Genomic DNA, 21,826 nt, shown 5'->3' with positions numbered 1-21,826 from the left:
GAGCACTTTAAAATATTCTCTCTTACCAAGGAAGCCCCTTTGCAGGAGGTTTTCTGCTTCATTTGTATACTTTGTGGAACCAAGAAATAATTTGACTTTTCAAACAGCTTAGTGCTAATTATCTTCTCCCAGTACCTGCTAACAAAATGCTGTCAATTCTAACAGAACTGATTTGAGCTGTCACTGAGAATTTACCAACCTTCTAAATTTTCAGTGTTGGAAATTTATCCAGGTTTGAAAAACAATTCTAAGTTATATTCTCTCCCACTCAGAACCCAGCATTTTCTTACATTTTAATTTGGCCAGTCTAGACAACAGCCAGGTGATTGCATGTGGCCGGCTTGCTCAGGGAAGCTGCCTGCCTTGCTGCATCACAATCCTCCAGACACGACACATCCAAACTCTTTACATACACACGCACAGTGAAAGGGTAGGAGGGGAAATGCCTTGCAAATTTCTTAGATTCTGAAATCTGAAAATCTAACTTTTTTTTCTTGTATTATGCTTTTTATATGTTGCAGCTTTTATTTCATTTCACCTCTGAGACTTCTCTCTGTCCTTAGGGAAATCCAGATTGTCTTTGCTTTGGTTAAGAGTTGCCCAGATGCACCAGTGGGCAAACAGACTTATTTAAGATAATCACATTCCTAGGAAAAATGAATATGTATGTGTGTGTGTGTGTGTGTGTGTGTGTACACACACACACGTATACTCACACACACGTACTGATAGATAGATGATAGATAGAAAATGTATAAAGCGCAGACTTTTTTCTTTTTTTCTCACTTTACAACTTAAATATCATCTTGCTATATTAAGCCCTTCCTTTCTCCCTTTGGGATTTCAACCCTGCCTTATTTCTCCCCAGTCTAGCATTCGTCCTCACCTAAACTCAGTATGGTTTTTAAGATCTGCTCTCAGTGCTGATAAAAATATTTGGGTATTATGTGACTAAGTAAAGGATGAGTAGGGAAAAGATGATGGATGTGATTGTGAGCTTAGATTTCTCTTAAGAAAAATAAAATAAAATGCACAAAGATATTTCTCTACTATTAAATGTGCATCTCTGAGGGTGGTAGAAAAGCGTTGTTGTCAAAGACAGCAGTTTGTTTTGGATTACTGTTGTCGTTTAAAGTTATAGCTATGATTTTAAAGCTCCATAGAAAGACTTCATAATAAACATTGGTCCAAAACATTAACTCTGATAATATTTCCAAGATTATCCAAGCAGATGGGACCTAGAATCCATATGATGTCTTTCTTCCTAAAATATTACCTTTAGTTAGTAAACATTTACTTTCTTAGCAGTAATAAGTTTTAATAGAGGCCTTTCAAACCTCAAATCTTCCCGTTATTCAAAGAGCAAGTATCTCTTCTAAATGATTAAGGTGGAATAGCCAGATCCACCATTTTGAAAGTTTCAAAACAGCTAAGGACCGAATTTCCCACTATTGATGAGATTATTCAATCTCTTGGAACATTGGTGAAGCATAATAAGAGGATCTGGCACTCAAGAAATGGAGGAAAGTAGAAAATAGTGGAAACTGGGGCTGGATCTCTGTGTCTGACACAGCCAGAGCACAAGGGCAGTATTGGGGAGAGAGGGCAAGGCCTTTCTCTTGTGAAAGAAAAAGAATATCCAAAGATTCTTCATCAGACTGGAGTTTGCAAGGTCCAAGCCAAGAAACTTATTAGTATCTGAGAAGAGCTAATACAAACTATAGAAAAAAGCAAAAATTACAGTGTTTTACCTACCAAGCCTTAGTACATGGGTTCCGTTTCTGGAGGAGATAACATTTTTTCCTTTCAATCTATACATATATTTTTTAACGAAAAGTTGAGATCTAGTTCCTATATCTGATGACCTGTACAATATTTACCAACTGCTTAAGATGCACTCAGAGGCCTTTTGACCACACTTGAAAATGAAATAGATAGATCTGGCTCTTGGGTTTCTGCCTAAATTTGAATACTGACAGAGAATTATAACTTCACTTAGAATCTTACTGTTAATAACACCATTTGTCATTGTGCTTTCTGAAGTAGTTTGAAGAAAGTCTATTAATTATTCACATAAGATACATTAAGGGGCTTCCCTGGTGGCGCAGTGGTTGAGAATCTGCCTGCCAATGCAGGGGACACGGGTTCGAGCCCTGGTCTGGGAAGATCCCACATGCCGCAGAGCAACTAAGCCTGTGAGCCACAATTACTGAGCCTGCGCGTCCGGAGCCTGTGCTCCGCGACGGAGAGGCCGCGACAGTGAGAGGCCCGCGCACCGCGATGAAGAGTGGCCCCCACTTGCGGCAACTAGAGAAAGCCCTCGCACAGAAACGAAGACCCAACACAGCCATAAATAAATAAATAAATAAATAAATAAATAAATAAACAAACAAACAAACAAAATTTAAAAAAAAAGATACATTAAGAGCTGACTATTAATAAAAAGGAAAAAACTCCATTGACACCCTGAAAAAAATACCAACATTAATATTACTGTTCCTATGAGTAATTGTAATCCAGTTGATGATTAAACGATGAGAATGACTTTTGAATTGTTTCTTAGATTCTTCAGTAGCTTTTATGTTGACAGATCTTTTATGATTTGTATCAGCAGGATTTACGAAGCCCATGAAAACTATACAAAAACCAGTTTAAAATAGCAATACAGAAAGAAGTCCATCTTGTCCGTAGGTTGCACCTCAGAATTATTTGGGCAAAATGCAAAGTGAAGGAAAGTAATTGCACTTCACCAGACTCTCCAAAAGCCATTTTACATTAATATAAAATGGTTTCTTGTCTTCTTGGAAAACTTAGGTCCAGACAGCTTCATCACTCACAGCAAAATATTTTGAAATCTTGGTTTCAATTCAAAGTCATGGAGAAGCAGATGAAGTTTTTTCAGGTCGCCACTGCTGAGTGAAACCTTATCGTTTTGTATTTAATATGCTAAGTTCTTGATGCTAGATTTTTTTCCATCTATATGTAAAACAAACCATAGGTGGTATTTTGGGGGGGGGGGGGAATTATTTCCTACTGCTAGACAGGCAGAGATTAATCACTTTTAAAAAAATCTGTATGCTACATAAATGTTAGCTCTGTTGGTTCAGGATGTCCACACAGAAGGCAATACAGATGTCTCAGATGGTGCTGCCTTCCAAAAAGAGATGCTTTTTGACTGACCTCTTCTTGACTTATCTCTTGGAAAGAGATAAGTGATAGAAACACAGAGATAAAAACGGAGTCGAGAGATGAAGGATATTGGTAAATAATGCAAGGGCAAAGACATTGAGAAACTCAGAGAACAAAAATAAAGAGATTTCTCAAAGACTCGGTAAAGAATGAGTGAAAGGGTGATTTAAAAATAAATTATAGCAAGTGAACACTTTATTTTCAAAGCCAAAAAAACAAAAGGATTCAAAAATAAGATATTTTTAAAAGATAAATATCCATATGGACAGTGTGTATAAGTCCACTCGGGCTGCCATAACAAAAAAATCACAGACCGGGTAGTTTAAACAACAGAAATTTATTTTCTTACAGTCCTGGAAGCGGGAAGTCTAAGATCAAGGTTTCAGCCAATTCAGTTTCAGGCAAGGGCTCTCCTTCTGGCTTGCAGTTTGTTGTCTTCTCTCTCTGTCCTCACAGAGCCTTTCCTACACAAAAGGGTGTGGGTGGAGAGAGAAAGGAGCAGGGGAGAGCTCTCTGATGTCTGTTCTCACAAGGACACTAATCCTATCAGACCAGGGGCTTACTCTTATGATGTCATTTAACCTTAATTACTTCCTTAGAAGCCCCATCTCCAAATACACCCACACTGAGGGTTAGGGCTTCAGCATATGAATTTTGGAGGGACACAAACACTCTGTCCATAATAGTCAGTAAGGATTCATCTTAGAGTTGAGTAACTGAATTTTTCCAAACACGACTCTGGTCTTCCATCATTGTGTCTAACAGTTTTTCTTCCTGGCTCTCCTGTTTTTATTCCCTTTTCAAAGAGGAAAGGCAAATGGCAAATGAAGTTGTCCCTAGAGCCCTTAGCTGACCCATCCCAGAACTCTTGAGTTTGCACTCAAAATGACTCATACACACCTTGTTTGGCAAGTCCTGAACGATAGCTCTGGGGTCCCAAAAATTCATTTTCCCTTGTGTCACTCAGACGTTTTGAGTATAGGTCTTTGGGTCTGTAAGACAAAATGATCCACAACCTAGTAATGAGATTTTTATGGATCGATATTTTGAATTTCAAGCACAATGTTCTAGCTCTGTAACAGACAAAATGAAGGCTACTGGTATGTTGACCCCACTAATTGGCCAACCACTTTAGGAAAAAAAATGGAGATGAGATGAAAACCACTTACTGTCCCTGAGCCAACTGATATTTATGGTGGGAGTTTATAATAAATGTCTACTGCTCAAGCCACCCAGTCTATGGTGTTTTGTTATGGCAGCCCAAGCAGACTAATACGCTGACCATATGGATATTTACCTTTTTTTAAAATCTCCTTTTTGAATAGATTTCCTTTGTAGTAAAGCACTCCATGGAATGTTTCTTGGAAGGCACCTTCTACTTGCCAAACAGATGTTGATTTCAGAGCCTTTCACTGTATTAAAGTGTGACTGTGCATTTTTGAGAGCTCCAACTCTAGTGTTGTTTTTAGCTCTGCTCAAAAGACAGAATCAAGGTGTCACAATATTATGAGTCTGCTTGGAAGCTTTGTTTCAGATAGAAAGTCCACTTACAGCCCATCTACTGAAATAAAAGAGCATTTTCTCCTTAGGGCTATGGAATTTTCCCTTTCATCTTATTTACAAAGGCCTTCTGTTTATTCCTCTTACCAAAGAGGAAAGTAAATTAGATTGTTGACATCACGGTAGTCAATGAATGCTCAGTAAATGTTGGATGAATGGATAGATGGGGAACACAATTATTGCAGTTTCCACTTTCACATGAAAAAAATTGAATTATAGAATTTTATTGCTTGGAGGTATCATAAGTCACCTAGTCAAACTTCTGTCTCCTGGATGTCTTTGAAGAGATTCTTCTCCTAACCATTTGTTAAAAATAATAATAATAACTAATGTTTATTGACTGTTTACTCTGTGCCAAGCGCAGTTCTAGGTGCTTTTCCTGGACTATCTCAGTTAATTCTGTAACAGCAGTCACATTGTAAAAGAACATTCTGGAGCAGAAGTAGGTCTTCTTCGTCTTTTAGTCCCTTCTCCAGCAATCCCTTCATTAGGTGAGGCACTTTCAAGATTTCTTCTCTCTCTAGGAGCCTCCCACATACGCTTTGTACGGGTGCACACACCTTCTCGTCAGTTCCCAAGGAAACCTAATTGGAAAAGTAAAACATGCCACCTTTGTCAAAGAGTATTTTTAATGCTTCAATAATGAAAGAGGACAAAGGCAGGAGGAGAAGCAGATGGTCCCTGTTCCAAGACGATGCTGTTCTTTTGTGCATATTCTTCCCCTGAGGTTCCACTGGCCTTTGAACACGGAATGCTGGAGTCTGGAAATAACCCACCTCCTATTTCATTTCTTGCTAGAGTTAGCCTCGGGAAAGTTTATGATTGTAAAGGGCTTAATCCATCTCCGCCAACGTCCCCTAGATACTCATTTTAGAAGAAGCCAGTACAGGATTATCCACAGTTATGGGAATCAGGGGTGACATCAAGCAATGAAATGCACATAAAATCTCGAGCCCTCATTATGGTGTACTTGATTGTCACCTCCTCCTACTTCAGACCTGGGCTAAATTTCTGCACTTTTTTCTTGGATAGAGATGCTAAAGAACAAGTCTTTCTTTTTCACCTGTATTTGAAGTCCTGACATTCTTTGCTATCTTATCAGTACCCACATTTCATTTTTAAATTTGTACCTGGCTCCTTGGAGATATCACCCAAGGAGATAGAGGAGGGAAGAGAGAATCACAATGGCTCCTCCTCCCCACCGACGCCCAGATCTGCCCTTCATTTCCCCTTCAAAGCTGCCCTGGATGGTATAACAAAAATACCATAGACGACGTGGCTTATTAACAGAAACTTATTTCTCATAATTTTGGAGGCTGGGAAGTCCAAGATCAATTGTCTGGTGACAGCCTTTTTCCTGGTTCACAGACGGACATTTAGTCACTGTGTCCTCATATGGCAGAAGGGGCAAGCTAGCTTCCCAGTTATATATAAGGACACTAATCCCAATCATGAGGACTCTGCCACCCTGACCTAATCACCTCCCAAAGACCCCACCTCTAAATACCATCACCTTGGGGGTTAGGATTTCATCATATGAATTTTGGAGAAACACAGATATGCCATCCATAGCAGACTCAAGGAAAAGAGTGCGTCCAAGAATCAAATGTTTCTGATCAGCTTTTGCAAGAACGTGGGGCAGCCAAACCACCAGAAATTAGTTCTAGACTCAAGAAAATCAACCAAAATTATGTCAATTACATTCTTAGTGCTTGCCATAGCTAGCATTTTTTGTTTTAGTAGATTTGATTTATTACAAAAAGCTGGGAAACCTAGTGTAATTGGACATACAGCACATTCATACCTACTTTTTAGGAGTGAGGAGGGGAGGCCATGTGGTATTTTGGAAGAGCCTTGAGTTGGGAGTGAGATGAGCCTGGCACTGTGACCTTCCTTCAGCATATCACTTCATCTTAGGGTCCTCAATTGGGGGGGGGCATCGCTCAATGACCCAGGACCCCTCCAGCTCTGAAATTCTGGGGCCCTAAAGTTCCTACACTAGATGATTGCAGAGGTCTATGTGATTGCAGCTTGTCTTTCATGATCATTCAGTGTCCAAATGATAAAATGAATGACAAGTTCTTGGACAGGAAGGTGGTCCCACATTAAAACATTGCAGGGGACAGAGAAGCTCTGCCTCACAATGACAAGGTTTTTAAGGACTTTGGGGGCCTAAAAGGGGGTGAGGTGCACCCCAGGTCCAGATGCCTTACAGGTGACACGTATGTGTTCTTTTGCTATTCCAGCATTTCCGTTGATTTGCTTGGGGTCACATAGCTAGTTAGTGGCAGAGATGAGATTAATGGCAGAAAGGAAGAGGATAACATGTGCTGATCCCCTGGTCTCTCCCAGGTACTGTGCATCCTGCGACTGCCTGAGAGTTACTATCCGCAGTCTACAGATGAACACCTCCCACGTAGCCTACATATTTCACGTGTTTTATTAGTGACTTTTGTTGAGGGTGACAGTTTCAATATTCTTGGTGCACCCACCCAGCCTCATATCTCAGGCTCGGCGAATGTTTTTATGGATGTCTCTTCCCACTCCCAGCCCCTCGGGGTCTTGTTGGGGATTCGTAGCCCACACCGCACTCCATGAGCTTTGCCCCATTTGATCATTCGTGTGGGCATCTGTGTGACTGAACAATGTGGAGGTAAAACTGATTCTTTTTTTCTACAGATATAAATCGTAGAAACAACAACAACAACAAATATACTAGGAACCATTCTTTTTAAGTAGAAGTCCAAATCACTTGAAATCTTCACCTTCCCCCAGTTTGACCCTGGCCCAGTATTTTAGCGTAAATGAATTATATTTTTACAGAGATACCTAAGTACTGGCATTGCATTTTATCCAGCATCATGCCACACTGAAGGGACTCTCCAGTGGGAAGAGGTGGCATTCCTGAGTGCTGAACTGAGTGGTCCTTTTGAGGGGGTTAAAGAAGAATCAAACCCCACCGAGTTGAGAGCTAGGCAGGTGCAAGCGATCCTCTGAGCTTGCTCCTTGTGAACTGGAGATGAGATGTGATTACCAATCAGCAAAACTGAACTCAAAGTTGGCCAGTTTTCAGATGCCTCCTGGGTGTTCATTTTAATTCTCTGACAGCAGAGTTTGCATTAAAGTGGGCTCACCTTCACGCAGGAATCTTGCACAGTGCCCTTCACAGACAAGAATAAGAAATTGAGTTGCCTCCAAGAAATATTTTTCTGGCTGAAGAGGCAACTTCTGGACTGATAAATCCAACTCAAGCCCCTCCACTGGAAACCTGACACTTATTCTGGGGCAAACCATCCAGACGAGGCACAAGTGGAAATAGTATAAGATGCACGTGCAAAGAAGATGAACCAGTTCTCGTGATGCTAGGCCACAAATGGACAGGCTGCCGCCACTCCTCCCATTCACTAGATTAAAGAAAATAAAAATGAGCTGATTGCTCCAGAGACCTCCCAATAGGTGCTAACTGCCCCCTGGAACTGTTCTCTTCTATCTGTAGGTGTTCTGATAGCCAGACCTCCAGATTCCAACCTTCAGTATTGATAATGAATCCAAGAAGCTAGTTGTCCATTTGTCATGCGTTGTCACGTACAGTAACATCTTACCTCTCTCTCTCTCTCTCGCTTTCTCTCTCTCCCTCCCTCTCCCTCTCCCTCTCCCTGTCCTTCTCTCTCTCTCTCTCTCTCACTCTCTCATAAAGTTATCCGCAAAATTCTGTTGGACCACTGCAGAGTTTTATTTTTAGGTCTGCCCCACCTTCACAAAGATTCAAGGCTGCTTGCAAAAATACATCTGATGTAAAAGGATAAAATGACTGGTTTGAAAAAATTCAGCAAAGGATGGTAAAGGAAAGGAAGAGAGTAAGACTAGAGTAAGGTGAGTGCAGATTCCAGTGCTGTGATTGCTGGACAGGGTTACAAATTTGGCTCTGAACTCCCCAGTGCCAAGAAATAAAGAATATCATTCCCCTGATGCACGGATTTCTCAGTTTCTCAGAGGAAGCATGACTTTTCCCAGTGCTGAGATGTGAAAGATTTTTCTCCCTTGATTCCTCATAAAGAGGACACTGGATCAGCCAGGATAAGGTTCTACTGTGAGCAACCAAAACCCCAAAATCACAGCAGCTTAAGTAAGATAGAATTTTATGTCTCTCCCAAGTCTTTATAGGCAGCCCGGAGCTAGAATGGCTCTTGATGGGTGTCAGAGGTCAGATCCTTTTATACCATTTCTCCACCTCATGGTCCAAGATGGCTGTTCAAGCTCTGGCCAAAATGTCCCCATTCCTGGCAGCCAGAAGGAGGAAGGAGTGAGGAAGGATACACCTCCACCCTTTAAAGATACATCCCAGAAGTTGCAGAGAATACTTCCCATTCCGTCTCATTGGCCAGAACTTCATCCCATGACCACACCCTGTTACAAGGAAGGCTAGAAATAGTCTTTATTCCAAACCCAGGTAAAAGTAGGCCTTCTATCACTAAAACACAAGGGCAGTATATTAGGTTGCTAGGGCTGCTATAACAAAATACCATAGGCTGGGTGGCTTAAACCACAGAAATTTATTTCCTCACAGTTCCGGAGGTTGGACATCCAAGATCCAGGTGTCTACAGGTTGTTTTCCTCTGAGGCCCCTCTCCTTGCAGATGGCTGCCTTCTTGCTGTGTCCTCCCACGGCCTTTCCTCCGTGCATGCACATGCACAGGACTCTCCATGAGTCCTAATATCCTATTCTTATGAGGACACCAGTCGTATTGGGTTAAGACCCGCCCTAATGGCCTCATTTTAACTTAATCACCTCTTTAAGGACCCTATCTCCAGTCACAGCTAAGGTCCTGGGGGTTGGGTCTTCAAAATATGAGTTTGGGGAGACACAATTCAATCCATAACAGGCAGAATAGATACTAGAGAACAAGCAGAAGCTGTTGCCAGCATCCCCGTAACTAGATAAAGAATAAATTCTTCGGAGCCATTTGTTCTGTCTCCCCTTTGAAATTCAAGTCTCCTTCAAATCAAGAGTCCCAGAACTTAGTGCAATGCTTTCTACCTAGAAAGCACTCAGTGAATACTTGCAGGTGGTCATGGTCACCACCCAAGGAATCCCAGCTCGAGCAGAGAAGGGCAGCCAGGGTTCCTGATTCTCCACCACCTGCTCTTCCCACCAGGCTGCACTGACTCCTTCAAGATCAGACAACCAGAATGTGGAAACTTAGAGTCGTATGTCTTAGGTTCAGATTTTCCATGTCAGAGATTACAAGGCCCTAAAGCAGTCATTGGTGCCCTGGTTTTACACAATTCTAGGGATTCTATGGAGACCCCAGTAGATCTCAAACTACCTTAAACTATCACGAGACATTTGAATTTTTTCAGGATCGTTTTGCCTTGTTTTTTTTCTATAGACGTGCTGCAGAAGCTTTAGGAGGTTAAGGATGGATTGTTGCAAGGTCAAAGCCAGGATGCCACAACTCCAGGAAAAGCTGGAAAATCAGTGCCAAGCCTCTCCCGGGGCTGAGACAAATGAGCATGCCAACAGCCCCAGCTTAGGCAAAGGCAAATCGAGCTCCCAGACTTGGAACAGAATTTTTTTCCTCCAAGTAGCTTGCAAGCTGTTGCCCACTGAACCAGAGTGAGATTGCACTTGGCAAAAAGACAAAGAGAATTTCCCCTAAAATATGCTGACAACCTTGCTCCCCAGGCACCTCTAGAATCCTCCACAGGGTTCTGGGCTCCTGTACTTCTCTATAGCAAGATTCGTCCCCAAGAGGCCATGAAGTCCCCACGGAGAGCAGTGTTTGTACAGCCTGAGACCCAGTCTCTTCTCCTCGTCCATTTCTGCCCTAGCAACAGCAACCTCAAATGCAGCTTTTGGAAGCCGTACAATGCAGCTAATTGTTTGCGTTGGACCAGTAGTATGTTTAGAGCTTATGCATCTAAACAGACAATTACTTTCTGCTATTTTCTAGGGGCACTGCCTGCCTGGTGACTTGGGCAGATGGAGAAAGGAGCTAATCCGTAGGTTATAAGCAGACGGGTTACTGATGAAATGTCACCATCTGTTGGTGTCATTAAAATGATATGAGTCATAAAGAGTTGCTTTTGTTTTTTCTCTGAAAAAGGTTAGCTTAGAGTTTAGAGATAAGTTGCTCCATTGCAGATGGCAGTGGGGGACCTGACTGGGGGGAGTGTCAACTCTGGAAGGGGGAGGAGCCTTGATGAACTCATCAGATCAGCTTGATGGGTCTTCAAGAGAGTGCTGGCATCCTCTCTCTGAAAAAAACCACCTACCTTGCATGAGACAGGGTACTTATTAGGCATAATGCAAATTCTCAACTCTCCCATGGTCCTCCCTATTCCTGAGGCATCTACCAGGTGGGGAGGGGAAAGTCATTCATTTGGTTTAAACAAGAAAGATCATATCTGGGAGGGAACAGGTAAAATGCACCTGTCTCCTAATCTTCACTGGTCTCATGACACAGAGATTATTCATGTAGTCAACTGACAGCTTGGGAGGCTGGTGAGCCCAACGGGGAGTGATACTCTCTACATCCGCTACATCTTCTGGGAGGAGGTTGAGGTGGCTCAGAAGAGGAACCAGGGACAGCACGCCCAAGCTTCTGTCAGGGACGGGAGCCCTCGGGATAAGTAAAGGAAGCAGTGGATGAACCCTCATGAACTACATACGAAAGGAAACAGCTTTTGGTTTTGTTGACTTTCTCTGTTGACTTCCTGTTTTCACTTTCATTGATTTATTTATTTTTCCTCACAAACATATTTTTTTAATTTTTTTTATACAACAGGTTCTTACTAGTTATCTATTTGATACATAGTAGTGTATATATGTCAATCCCAATCTCCCAGTTCATCCCACCACAGCCCCACCCCCACTTTCCTCCCCTGGTGTCCATACATTTGTCCTCTACATCTGTGTCTCTATTTCTGCCCTGCAAACCAGTTCATCTGTACCATTTTTCTAGATTCCACATATATGCGTTAATATACGATATTTGTTTTTCTCTTTCTGACTTGCTTCATTCTGCATGACAGTCTCTAGGTCCATCCACATCTCTACAAATGACCCCATTTCGTTCCCTTTTATGGCTGAGTAATATTCCATTGTATATATGTACCACATCTTCTTTATCCATTCGTCTGTCGATGAGCATTTAGGTTGCTTCCATGAGCTGGCTATTGTAAATAGTGCTGCAGTGAACATTGGGGTGCATGTGTCTTTTTGAATTATGGTTTTCTCTGGGTATATGCCCAGTAGTTAGGATTGCTGGGTCATATGGTAATTCAATTTTTAGTTTTTTAAGGAACCTCCATACTGTTCTCCGTAGTGGCTGTATCAATTTACATTCCCACCAACAGTGCAGGAGGGTTCCCTTGTCTCCACACCCTCTGCAGCATTTGCTGTTTGTAGATTTTCTGATGATACCCATTCTAACCGGTGTGAGGTGATACCTCATTGTAGTTTTGATTTGCATTTCTCTAATAACTAGTGATGTTGAGCAGCTTTTCATGTGCCTCTTGGCCATCTGTATGTCTTCTTTGGTGAAATGTCTATTTAGGTCTTCTGCCCATTTTTTGATTGGGTTGTTTGTTTTTTTAATATTGAGCTGCATGAGCTGTTTATATATTTTGGAGATTAATCCTTTGTCCGTTGATTCATTTGCAAATATTTTCTCCCATTCTGAGGGTTGTCTTTTCGTATTGTTTATAGTTTCCTTTGCTGTGCAAAAGATTGTAAGTTTCATGAGGCCCCATTTGTTTATTTTTGTTTTTATTTCCATTACTCTAGGAGGTGGGTCAAAAAAGATCTTGCTGTGATTTATGTCAAAGAGTGTTCTTCCTATGTTTTCCTCTGAGAGTTTTATAGTGCCTTGTGTTACATTTAGGTCTTTAATCCATTCTGAGTTTATTTTTGTGTATGGTGTTAGGGAATGTTCTAATTTCATTCTTTTACATGTAGCTGACCAGTTTTCCCAGCACCCCGTATTGAAGAGACTGTCTTTTCTCCATTGTATATCCTTGCCTCCTTTTTCATAGATTAGTTGAACTTTCATTGATTTCTACCCTAATTTTTATTATTTCGTTTCTTCTGCTTACTTTGGATTTAATCCGCTCTTCTTTTTCTAGTTTCCTAAGGTGGAAATGTAGATTACTGATTTTAGACCTTCCTTCTTTTCCAACATATTGCATAGCAAAGAGATGGGGAGCATAAGAAGTATATTTAATGAGGATCCAGACAACCCAAATAAACCGTGCTGACTTCCTAATTCTGCCTTATTACCTAATCCTCTTATTTCCCTTGTTTAAAATTCGTTCACCCAAAAAAAAAAAAAAAAAAAAAAATTCGTTCACCCACTGCCAAGGACATACATGCAAAGAGAAAGAACCTTTTTCAGCATGGCTTAAGACTAGCTTTTTTTAATTATTATTTTTTAAATTTTAACTTCTGGACAGAAAGTGGGGGTGATTGTGTAAACCACTACAAATCCTTTTGGCAGTACTAGGGTGTAAACTACAAATAATAAACATAACACTGCAGCAAGTCGGGCCTCACACCCAGCCCTGCCTCTAGTCTTGTCCTTTTCCTCTAAGACAACTTGCCCGAGCCTGGCCCACTTAGCACCTCCCTAGGGAGAGAAGTGCTGGGGGGATTCAGTGCTGCCTGAAATAGTACAGGATGCTGGAAGCAAGAGCCATGGGTGGGGGGCAGGGGGGAGGGCGGGAGCTGTATGAAGCCTGTGCGGGTTATTTATATGGTCTCAAAAGGAAGCATCCGTGGAAATGTTCCTATTGATATTTTTAGATCTGACGCTTGGTCCTGCTGCTGCACTTTCATTTTTAAACAAGCAGAGAAGGGAGTGATTGATGCGGTCTGCAGTGCTGTTTCGGAGGCTTGGAGGGCCCGTCTGACAGGCTAATGGTCATCCTGCCAGGCCCTGATCCACCTTCTGTCCCTTCTAGCTCTGGGACCTCAGAAGCTGCTGACCTCAGCGGGCAGCGAATAATACGCTGGCCGCTTGCTGCCAAGTCAGAAACTCTGAAGTTTAGCCCCTGGCTCTGCAGCCCTGTGTGCTTGACACCCACAGGTTTAGCGTCCTCTGCTTCCATACTCTGTTTCTCTGTGAATGCATATATATGTTTGCATAATAAGCCTTTGGCCGGAAATAAAATGGTTTAGAATTTAATGAGGTGATTAAGCAGGTTAGAAACTCACAACCACACAATAATCCATGAACTTAACTATTCCAGGGCCACTGAAGGGAGTTGAGCATTGTTACTGACTGATTTCTGTGGTTACTTTCATTTGCCCACTCCAAATCTGTGTTCTAAAAAAACGATTTTTAATTATTTTAATTTTAAAAAAATGTATTCCCAAGGATTCTGAATCCTGTGGCTTTCTCCTCAAGAAGAGAGGAGAAGAAGGTTGGCATTGGGGTCTTTTGCTCTGCAGATGTGGTTTCTCCTAAGTTCAGAGTCCACTCCAGTTGAATGATCAATTCAGGAAAGAGAGAAGCTGGAGAGCGTTCAGGGAAAGGAAAGAAAGTTCTTAAATTCTCATGGCTGAGCAATGTATTGTTTGTTCCTGGGATTCAGACTATGACAGGTGGGGTTCTCTTACAAACCTAAAAATTACATGGATGAAGCAGCCAAGATGACCCAAGAAAACTCCTAATGAGATCCAGAACTTCTCTCCTTGCTCTGTGGCCTGCGGATGTTATTGTCTTTTTTGTTCATTTTCTCTCTCTCTCTCTTTCTACAACAGACCACAGAGACGGGTGAAGATGAGGAGGACCAGCCTCTCAGCCTGGCCTGGCCTTCCGATACCCGCAAACAAGTCACATTCCTAATTGTTTTCCCCATAGTGTTTCCTCTCTGGATTACCTTACCTGATGTTCGCAAACCTGTGAGTAAAGCTTTTTTTTTTTTTTGAAATGAATTCCTTGTAAAAAGCACAGCATATAGCAGTATGCATAGCCTGCTTCTACTTGTCTTAAAAGGAAAAGGGGGTGACGTATACACATGTATATGCATATATATATGTGTGCCTGAAATTTCTCTGGACAAATACACAATAATAGTGATTTTTCTGGCTATTGAATCTACGTAATGAACTCCCCCCAAAACTTAGTGGTATGAAATGACAACCATTTTATTCTGCTCGTGGGTCCTGTGGATCAGTAAGTCAAATGGACACATCGGGGGTGGCTGGTCTCTGCTCCACAATGTCTGGGGCCTCAGCTGGGAAGACTCAAGTGGCTGGGGGCTGGAAGCATCTGGAGATTTCCTGGCTCACGTTTCTGGCACCTGGGCAGAGATGATTCAAAGTCTGGGCTCAGCTGGGATTGTCTACTGGAGAGCCTAACGTGGCCTCTCTATGTGACTAGGGTTTTCTCACAGTATGGTGGCATCAGGACAGTCAGATGTCTTACATAAGAGATCAGGACTCCAAGAGTGAGTGTTCTAGCAACACAAGGAGAAGCTACATTGTCTCTGATGGCCTAGTCTCAGCAGTCACAGAGTCACCTCCACTGAACCCTACTACTCAAAGCAGTCATAAGTCTGTCTTGATTAAAGGGGAAGAGATAAGAAGTCTCCCTAGAATATATCAGTGTCCTATAGCATATGACACCCTTGATGGCAGCAGTTTCAGAGCACTTGTGGCCATGTTTTAAAACCACTACAGTGATTGTCTCTGCAAAGGGGAACTGAAGGTCTGAGGCAGAAGGGTGACTCACATTTTGTTGAATATTTGTGTACACGAATTAGTCACTTGATTCAAAAAATAATTTACAGAAATGCATTCGTCTGGTGTAAATGCCTATATGTCTGATCTGCTCCCACCAGTATTATTATCATTACCATAATCAATATTATTATCTGCCGCTATTATGTACTGGATGCTGTGAACACAATACCATCTTATAATCAGCAAAGTACAATCTGAATGTAGATCAAATCAAAAGAACATCCTTTCCCAGTAGTGTCAAACTGGGTTCCTGGGCCACTGCCCCAAAGGGTGAAAGAACTAATGAGAGATAAGGAGAAACAGCTCTACTTTTTATTATGGCCCTACACACACGTACTCATTCAACAAAAGTGTGTACCTACTATGCATCATGCTCTATCCTTGGTATACTTCATAAATTCTATTGTAAATCTCAGAAAACATCTAGTATGGGCATATACATATATATATGCCTGCACTATATATATAAAATTATATATATATATATATATACACACACACACATATAATTGGCATAAGTAGAAAGAAGCTTAGGCAAAAAGAGTTAACTAGCTCAAGCCTGGTCACTTCCTAGGGCATAGAGCTGAGATTCAGACCCAGGCCCGTGTGATCACACAGCTTGGGCTCTTCCTCATATTTCTTGACGCCAGAAGGTAGAAATCTGAAAACATCATTTCTAAAAGCATTTGGAATAGAATACTGTGGTAACATCCAGAGTAATTTAGCATCCTTCTTCAAGAGCCCTGTGATGATCTCACCTTCCTCCCTTGAAAAAGACTGGAGAAAAATCCTGTCTCGTTACCTTGACCTAGAAATAATCCAACCTGATAGAGAGCCTTGTCTTGTCAAGTACAGGCCAGGAATGACCCCTCATTTAAGGACTCCTGACATTAGACGATTCCTAGGAAAGGGTGAATGTAGCAGGTGTGGCTCACTTAAAGTGCTATCTAGGTTTCTTTGTTCAAGATGCTGTTACAGAGCATCTGCTGTATGCAAAGGCCTGGCTTCCTGGAAACCTGCAGCCAAATAGCTGGAATGGGTTCAGTTTCTTCTTGGCTCCCATCACATTGACATTTCTGAGATGTGTGTGCTCACGGGCGCTCACTCACTTATTCTCTCTGTCTCTCTCTCTTTCTGTCGCCATTGCTCTGCTGTTTAGCCCGATGCTTTTGCTTAGCTCAGGGAGGAAAATGAGGGAGACAGACAGGGTTTTCTAAATCCCCACAGCAGGCCTAGAGTGATCATGGCCCAGAGTAGAGGGGCCTGGTTCACTGATAAGACTGACTGATGTTATAAAATAGATAACTAACAAGGACCTGCTGTATAGCACAGGGAACTATACTCAATATCTTGTAATAACCTATAAGGGAAGAGAATCTGAAGAAGAATATATATATAATATATATTGGTTGGCCAAAAAGTTCATTCGGTTAGTGAATACATTGTTCAGTAAAATTCTTGGTGAAAATGAAAAATGTGTCTTTTATTTTCACTTAAAGCCGAACGAACTTTTTGGCTAACCCAATATATAACTGAATTGCTGTACTGTACACCTGAAACTAACACAATATTATAAATCAACTACACCTCAATTTTAAAATTTTAATAATAATTTTAAAAATAAATTTTTCACAAATGAGTGATTGATGTCAGCACACAACTGCTGAAGCCATCAGGAAGATGTGCAGGAATGGCCTATGACTCAAGGCCCTAGAATCTCAGGGTTGCGTGGGACTCTTAGAGCAAAGGCTGGCAAAGTGCTCGTCCCCTCCGTGATCTGAGCTGATAGGTCAAGGGAACTGTTAGGGAAGATCAGAGTTCTCAACCTGTAACTCCTGGCCAGCAAACAGGATCCCACCATGGCTGTAGTTACCTGGATCGAAACAGAGGCTGATGCTCTTATCCTGAGGGGTGCAAAGCAAGCAAATACAGCTGAACATGATGTTCCCCCTGTAGTACTGCTGACTGGTCATTCGCTGATAGCACCCCGTGGGAGCCGGCCCCTGCAGCGTGCGCTGGGGTAGCCAATGGGGCTTTTGCTCACTGCACCCCCAAGGGCCATCCCTGGATGGACTGGGTTTTTTTCTGTTTTTTCCTGAGTATACCATGTGCTGTTCCAAGCAGAAATGAGACTCCTAGGTAAAACACTGGGTGTTTCTAGATTTCCTCAGCAAATATTTATTGAGCACCTATTATATGCCAGGCATCAGGCTTACGCCCTAAAAGAGATATAGAGACACATCAGTCACAATTCCCATTTTTAAGGTGCTCTAAACTCAGTAGAGGAAACAAATCATGACCACATAGAACTACAGGGCAACATTGCACAGCTGTACTAGTAAGAGCAGCTAGACTCGAACCCAAGTCTCCTGACTCTGGAGCATTCTCATGCTACCATTTACTATCGTGGCTTTTCCCACACGACTCATGAGCTGTGCAATCATGGGAAAGTCACTTCTCAACTCTGGACCCCGTATTTCCTCCTCTGTGAAATACAGGAGTGGAGGAAGCTCTCTAGATTCCCTGCCAGCGGTGACATTCTGTGATTCAGGAAAGCATAAAGAGATAACTATCAGTACAATATTGCTAATTTAAGGTGACCGTATATCCCCGTTTGCCTGAGATAGTCCCAGTTTACTCTCAAAGCATGCTGGTTTGAGTTATATGGTCATTCTTTGCATACATGAAATGCCGAACGAAAGCATGCCAATTGATACAAAGGCCAGTAAGTGGCTTCTTACTCATGCTCAGCTCAGGAGAGTTTCATTAGGTTTGATCTTGTGTCAGTTAGCTTTTGCTGTGTAATGCACCACCCCAAAACTTAGTGGCTTAAAACAACAAGCATTTTTTTTAGCCCATAATTCTGTGAGTTGGCGATTTAGGTGGGGCTCAGCCTGACAGTTCTGCTACTTACTTATACGGCTGAGGGCTGGTTGGTGTAGGCGTATGTCAGCTGGAACACCTTGTCTCTGTTCCACTGGTCTTGTATCCTTAAGCAGGCTAGCCTGGGCTTATTCACATGACAGCCAAGTTCCAAGAGTAGTGAGAATGAAAGCCGCAAAGCCACAAAGATCTAGTTCAGAATCTGCACACTGTCATTTCCACCACATTCTATTAGTCAATGCAAGGCATAAGGCCAGCCCAGATGCAGAGGCTTGGGAAATAGACCTCACCTCTTCACGGGAGGAATTGCAAAGTGATGCGGTCATTTTTGCAGTCTGCCATGGTCCTCATGTCCTGCCACAAGGGCCTCTTGAAAAATTATCCAGGGAGAGGAGAGACAGAAGAGAAAACTATCAATTAATAGACACTTGCTACTCCTCAGAGCCTGGCAGCTCTGCCTCCTGAGTAGTTTGGTTTTTTCTGGGGTTTTTTTTTCTGAGTAGTTTTTGAATTACCCATGGAGATGAACATCCCAAACCTTGACAATAATTACAATGAAAACACGATTTTTTTTACCCATGGAGATGAACATCCCAAACCTTGACAATAATTATAATGAAAACACGATTTTTTTTTTAGTGTATACATCTAGTTTCTGAGTAAATAGTACTCCCACTTGCTTTTATTTACACTTCATTTATAAGCAAATTATATGACAATGTTTGTTGAATTATGCATACTTCCAGCTCAGATAATTAATGGTGGGCTTCACTTTTATAGTTTTCTTAAATTAATGGCTTTGTTTTAGAAGTACAAGAACTGAAATGCAAACCTTAATGAGGAATATGTCTTTGGTGAAAATTGAAAATAATAAAGGAAACAAAGACCCCAAAAGTTTTATTTTCTCATGGCCTAGGATGGATGTTCTTACAAAACAAGAATGCATCTCATGAGATATCAAAATATGACCCATCAGAGCTAGGAAGGTACTGCAGAACCCAGCTAGGTTTTTGCAATTTCTGTCATGCATTGGTTCATTCACCAAGTATTTATTGTGTCTACTATGTACCAAGCACGGTTCTAGCAAGGATGGAGTGATTGAGGCCCTGAGAAGTTGAGTGACTTGTCCAAGCAAAACCAGCTAATAAGAAGCAAAGCCAAGACTCTAGGCCATATCTCTGCAATCACTTTCACCTCCCTGAGTTTCAGTTTTCTCATCTCTTAAAAATCAAAATGAGCTTAATATTGTCTAATAACATCTGCCATTACTATCCAAGCACTTGTTCTGTGCCAGGCAGTTTGCTAGACACTTCATGTGCGTGAAATCCTCAGAACTACTAGACATTGTTATTCCTCCCATTTTACAGAGAAAGAAACTGAGATTTAGAGCGATTAAATAATTTCTCTCAGGGCACATAGCTGGTAATTGATGAGCAAGGATTTCAATACTGGTCATAGTAGTCCAGAGACCATACTTTTAATCTTTAACAGGATTGCTTTGGAGAACTCTGTTAAATATGTATGCCCCAGAACCTTGCACAGAGGAGATGCTCAGTGAATGTTTGTTGAATTTAAATAAGTTAGGAGATGGCCAATTTGTGCGACCAGCTAATGTCCAGTAATGTTTTTTAAGCCAAGAAAATATCACTCTGATGTACTAAAAACTTCTAATGAGAACATTAGCTGTCAATTATACAAGTAAACCATTACACTGGAACAAAATAGACACATGTGCCGGCCAACACATGGATACAATTTGCTTTTTCCTATTTGGTATGAGGTCCATCCCAGCAGATGTCAGGATGAACCGCCATTACTAACCATAAATTGACATATCAGACCTTGGCTTCAGGAGCTCTTTTCTTCCTTCCAATGAGACTGGTAACTAAATAAGAGTACAGGTATGATAACTGGAATGAGACCACAGAGTCCAAAGAAGGGAAATAGTCCAGAAAAAAATGAAGGAAGGAATGACCTGGGCTGTGAGATTGGAAATGGTAAGGTACTTTGACAGTCGGGGAAACACTTAACCAAACTGTTGATGCATGAAAGGTTGATGCTTCCAAAGCAGGAACAATATGGGAGGCTGGGTGAGGCAGACGGTTGTACAGCTGGAATGCTAGTCTGTATTTCCCTGATGCTCTTTATTTGCTGACATTCAGAGCATAGGCTAGTATTATGATGAGGATGATCATTATGCGTCCAAAGCCGGGTATATTTTGAGCATCATTGGCCCTGTCTTTCTTTAGGAATGAGTATAACCTAGATTCCTCACATCTAGGAATGCGTGCTATATAGTCAGAGAGACCTAGATTTGAATTTCATGTCTAGTTCAAGATCTGGGTACAGAGTAAGTGCCCAGCCTTTACCTACCCCTGGTTAATGATGAAGACCTGAAACTTTACAAAGAAAAAATATTTTTAACCTTTTTTTTTTCAATGAGTTCCTAATCCAATACTAGGTACATTTAGATGTCCACTAATGACTAATTGGCTTCTTGATTAAGACTCATAAGCATCAAATTTTGAAATACAGAGGTTTTCAATAATATGTTGGTGTAAACTTAGCACCTTTAAATCCTTAGTCCGATTCCTTACTTTCTGCCTTTTGACTGGGAATGGTCTATGGTTCAGGGATGATATTTTTCAGATGAGAAATATGTCCAAATAATTTGATTCTGACTTGGGACGCTGTATCAATGAACAGACATGCAAAGGTACAAAAAAATTAAATAATAATAAAATAATAGTTACATACTTTGTAAGTGAGCTAACCTGGAAAGGGGGCGTACCTATGAAATGAGGACTCTCCCAGGATATCCAGTCCATGTGCCATGTCATAAAGTGTGGAGATGGTACTCTGTTCCCTCCCAGGATGCGCAGAATCAAGCTAAGGATTGGCTACTGCTCAAACCACATGGGTGGTCCCACATCACAAGGGGAGGCCCTTCTCTTCCCTGTGACAGAGCATGGCCTGGGAGCTGAAGCCCTCATCACACCTAGGATCCTGAAACAGTGACTTGTGGCCAGAGGAAAAGACTAGGGACTCTAATCAGCGAAATGCCTTGCCTGGGAAAAATTGACTTCTTGGCACTGGCAATTGCAAGGCTCAGGGAATCTGGTCTCCAGAATCCAGCTGAACCCCTCGCTTTAAAGGAATTTGCTTTCAAAGTGAATGTCTCAAGCTCCACTTTGAAAAATTGATGACTTTTTTCCCATAACCCATTAAATGGTGCTTAGGTCCCCAGAAGGAGTCTGAGTCTTTGGCTGAAATATTTTCCTTCTAAGAAAGGGAAGGAGTAGGGGGAAGCATTTAAGAATAAGGTGTGGCTACTCACCGTGGTTAATGCTTTCCCCAATTTAATCAAGCCCACTGGTCTTCCAGACATCCCAGCTAACAAAAGGCCCAAGAAAAACCACAACCATTGAAAGAAAGAAATGGTTATTG

At 41.7% G+C, this 21,826-nt stretch overlaps 1 protein-coding gene across 2 annotated transcripts in view; it reads left to right on the top strand.

Moving 5' to 3' along the window:
- SLC24A2 (solute carrier family 24 member 2) overlaps window positions 1-21,826 on the top strand; it is a 235,566-nt gene that overhangs the window by 201,318 nt on the left and 12,422 nt on the right. For both annotated transcript variants that reach the window (XM_068552948.1, XM_068552947.1), the window contains one exon: window positions 14,522-14,653. In XM_068552948.1, coding sequence (XP_068409049.1) covers window positions 14,522-14,653 — 132 coding nt within the window. The remainder of the gene's footprint in view (window positions 1-14,521; window positions 14,654-21,826) is intronic.

This window comes from Eschrichtius robustus, chromosome 10 (assembly GCF_028021215.1).
Source record: "Eschrichtius robustus isolate mEscRob2 chromosome 10, mEscRob2.pri, whole genome shotgun sequence".
Lineage (NCBI taxonomy): Eukaryota > Metazoa > Chordata > Mammalia > Artiodactyla > Eschrichtiidae > Eschrichtius > Eschrichtius robustus.
The sequence above is the reverse complement of the archived record's forward strand: the minus strand, read 5'-3'. Positions and strand labels throughout refer to the sequence as shown.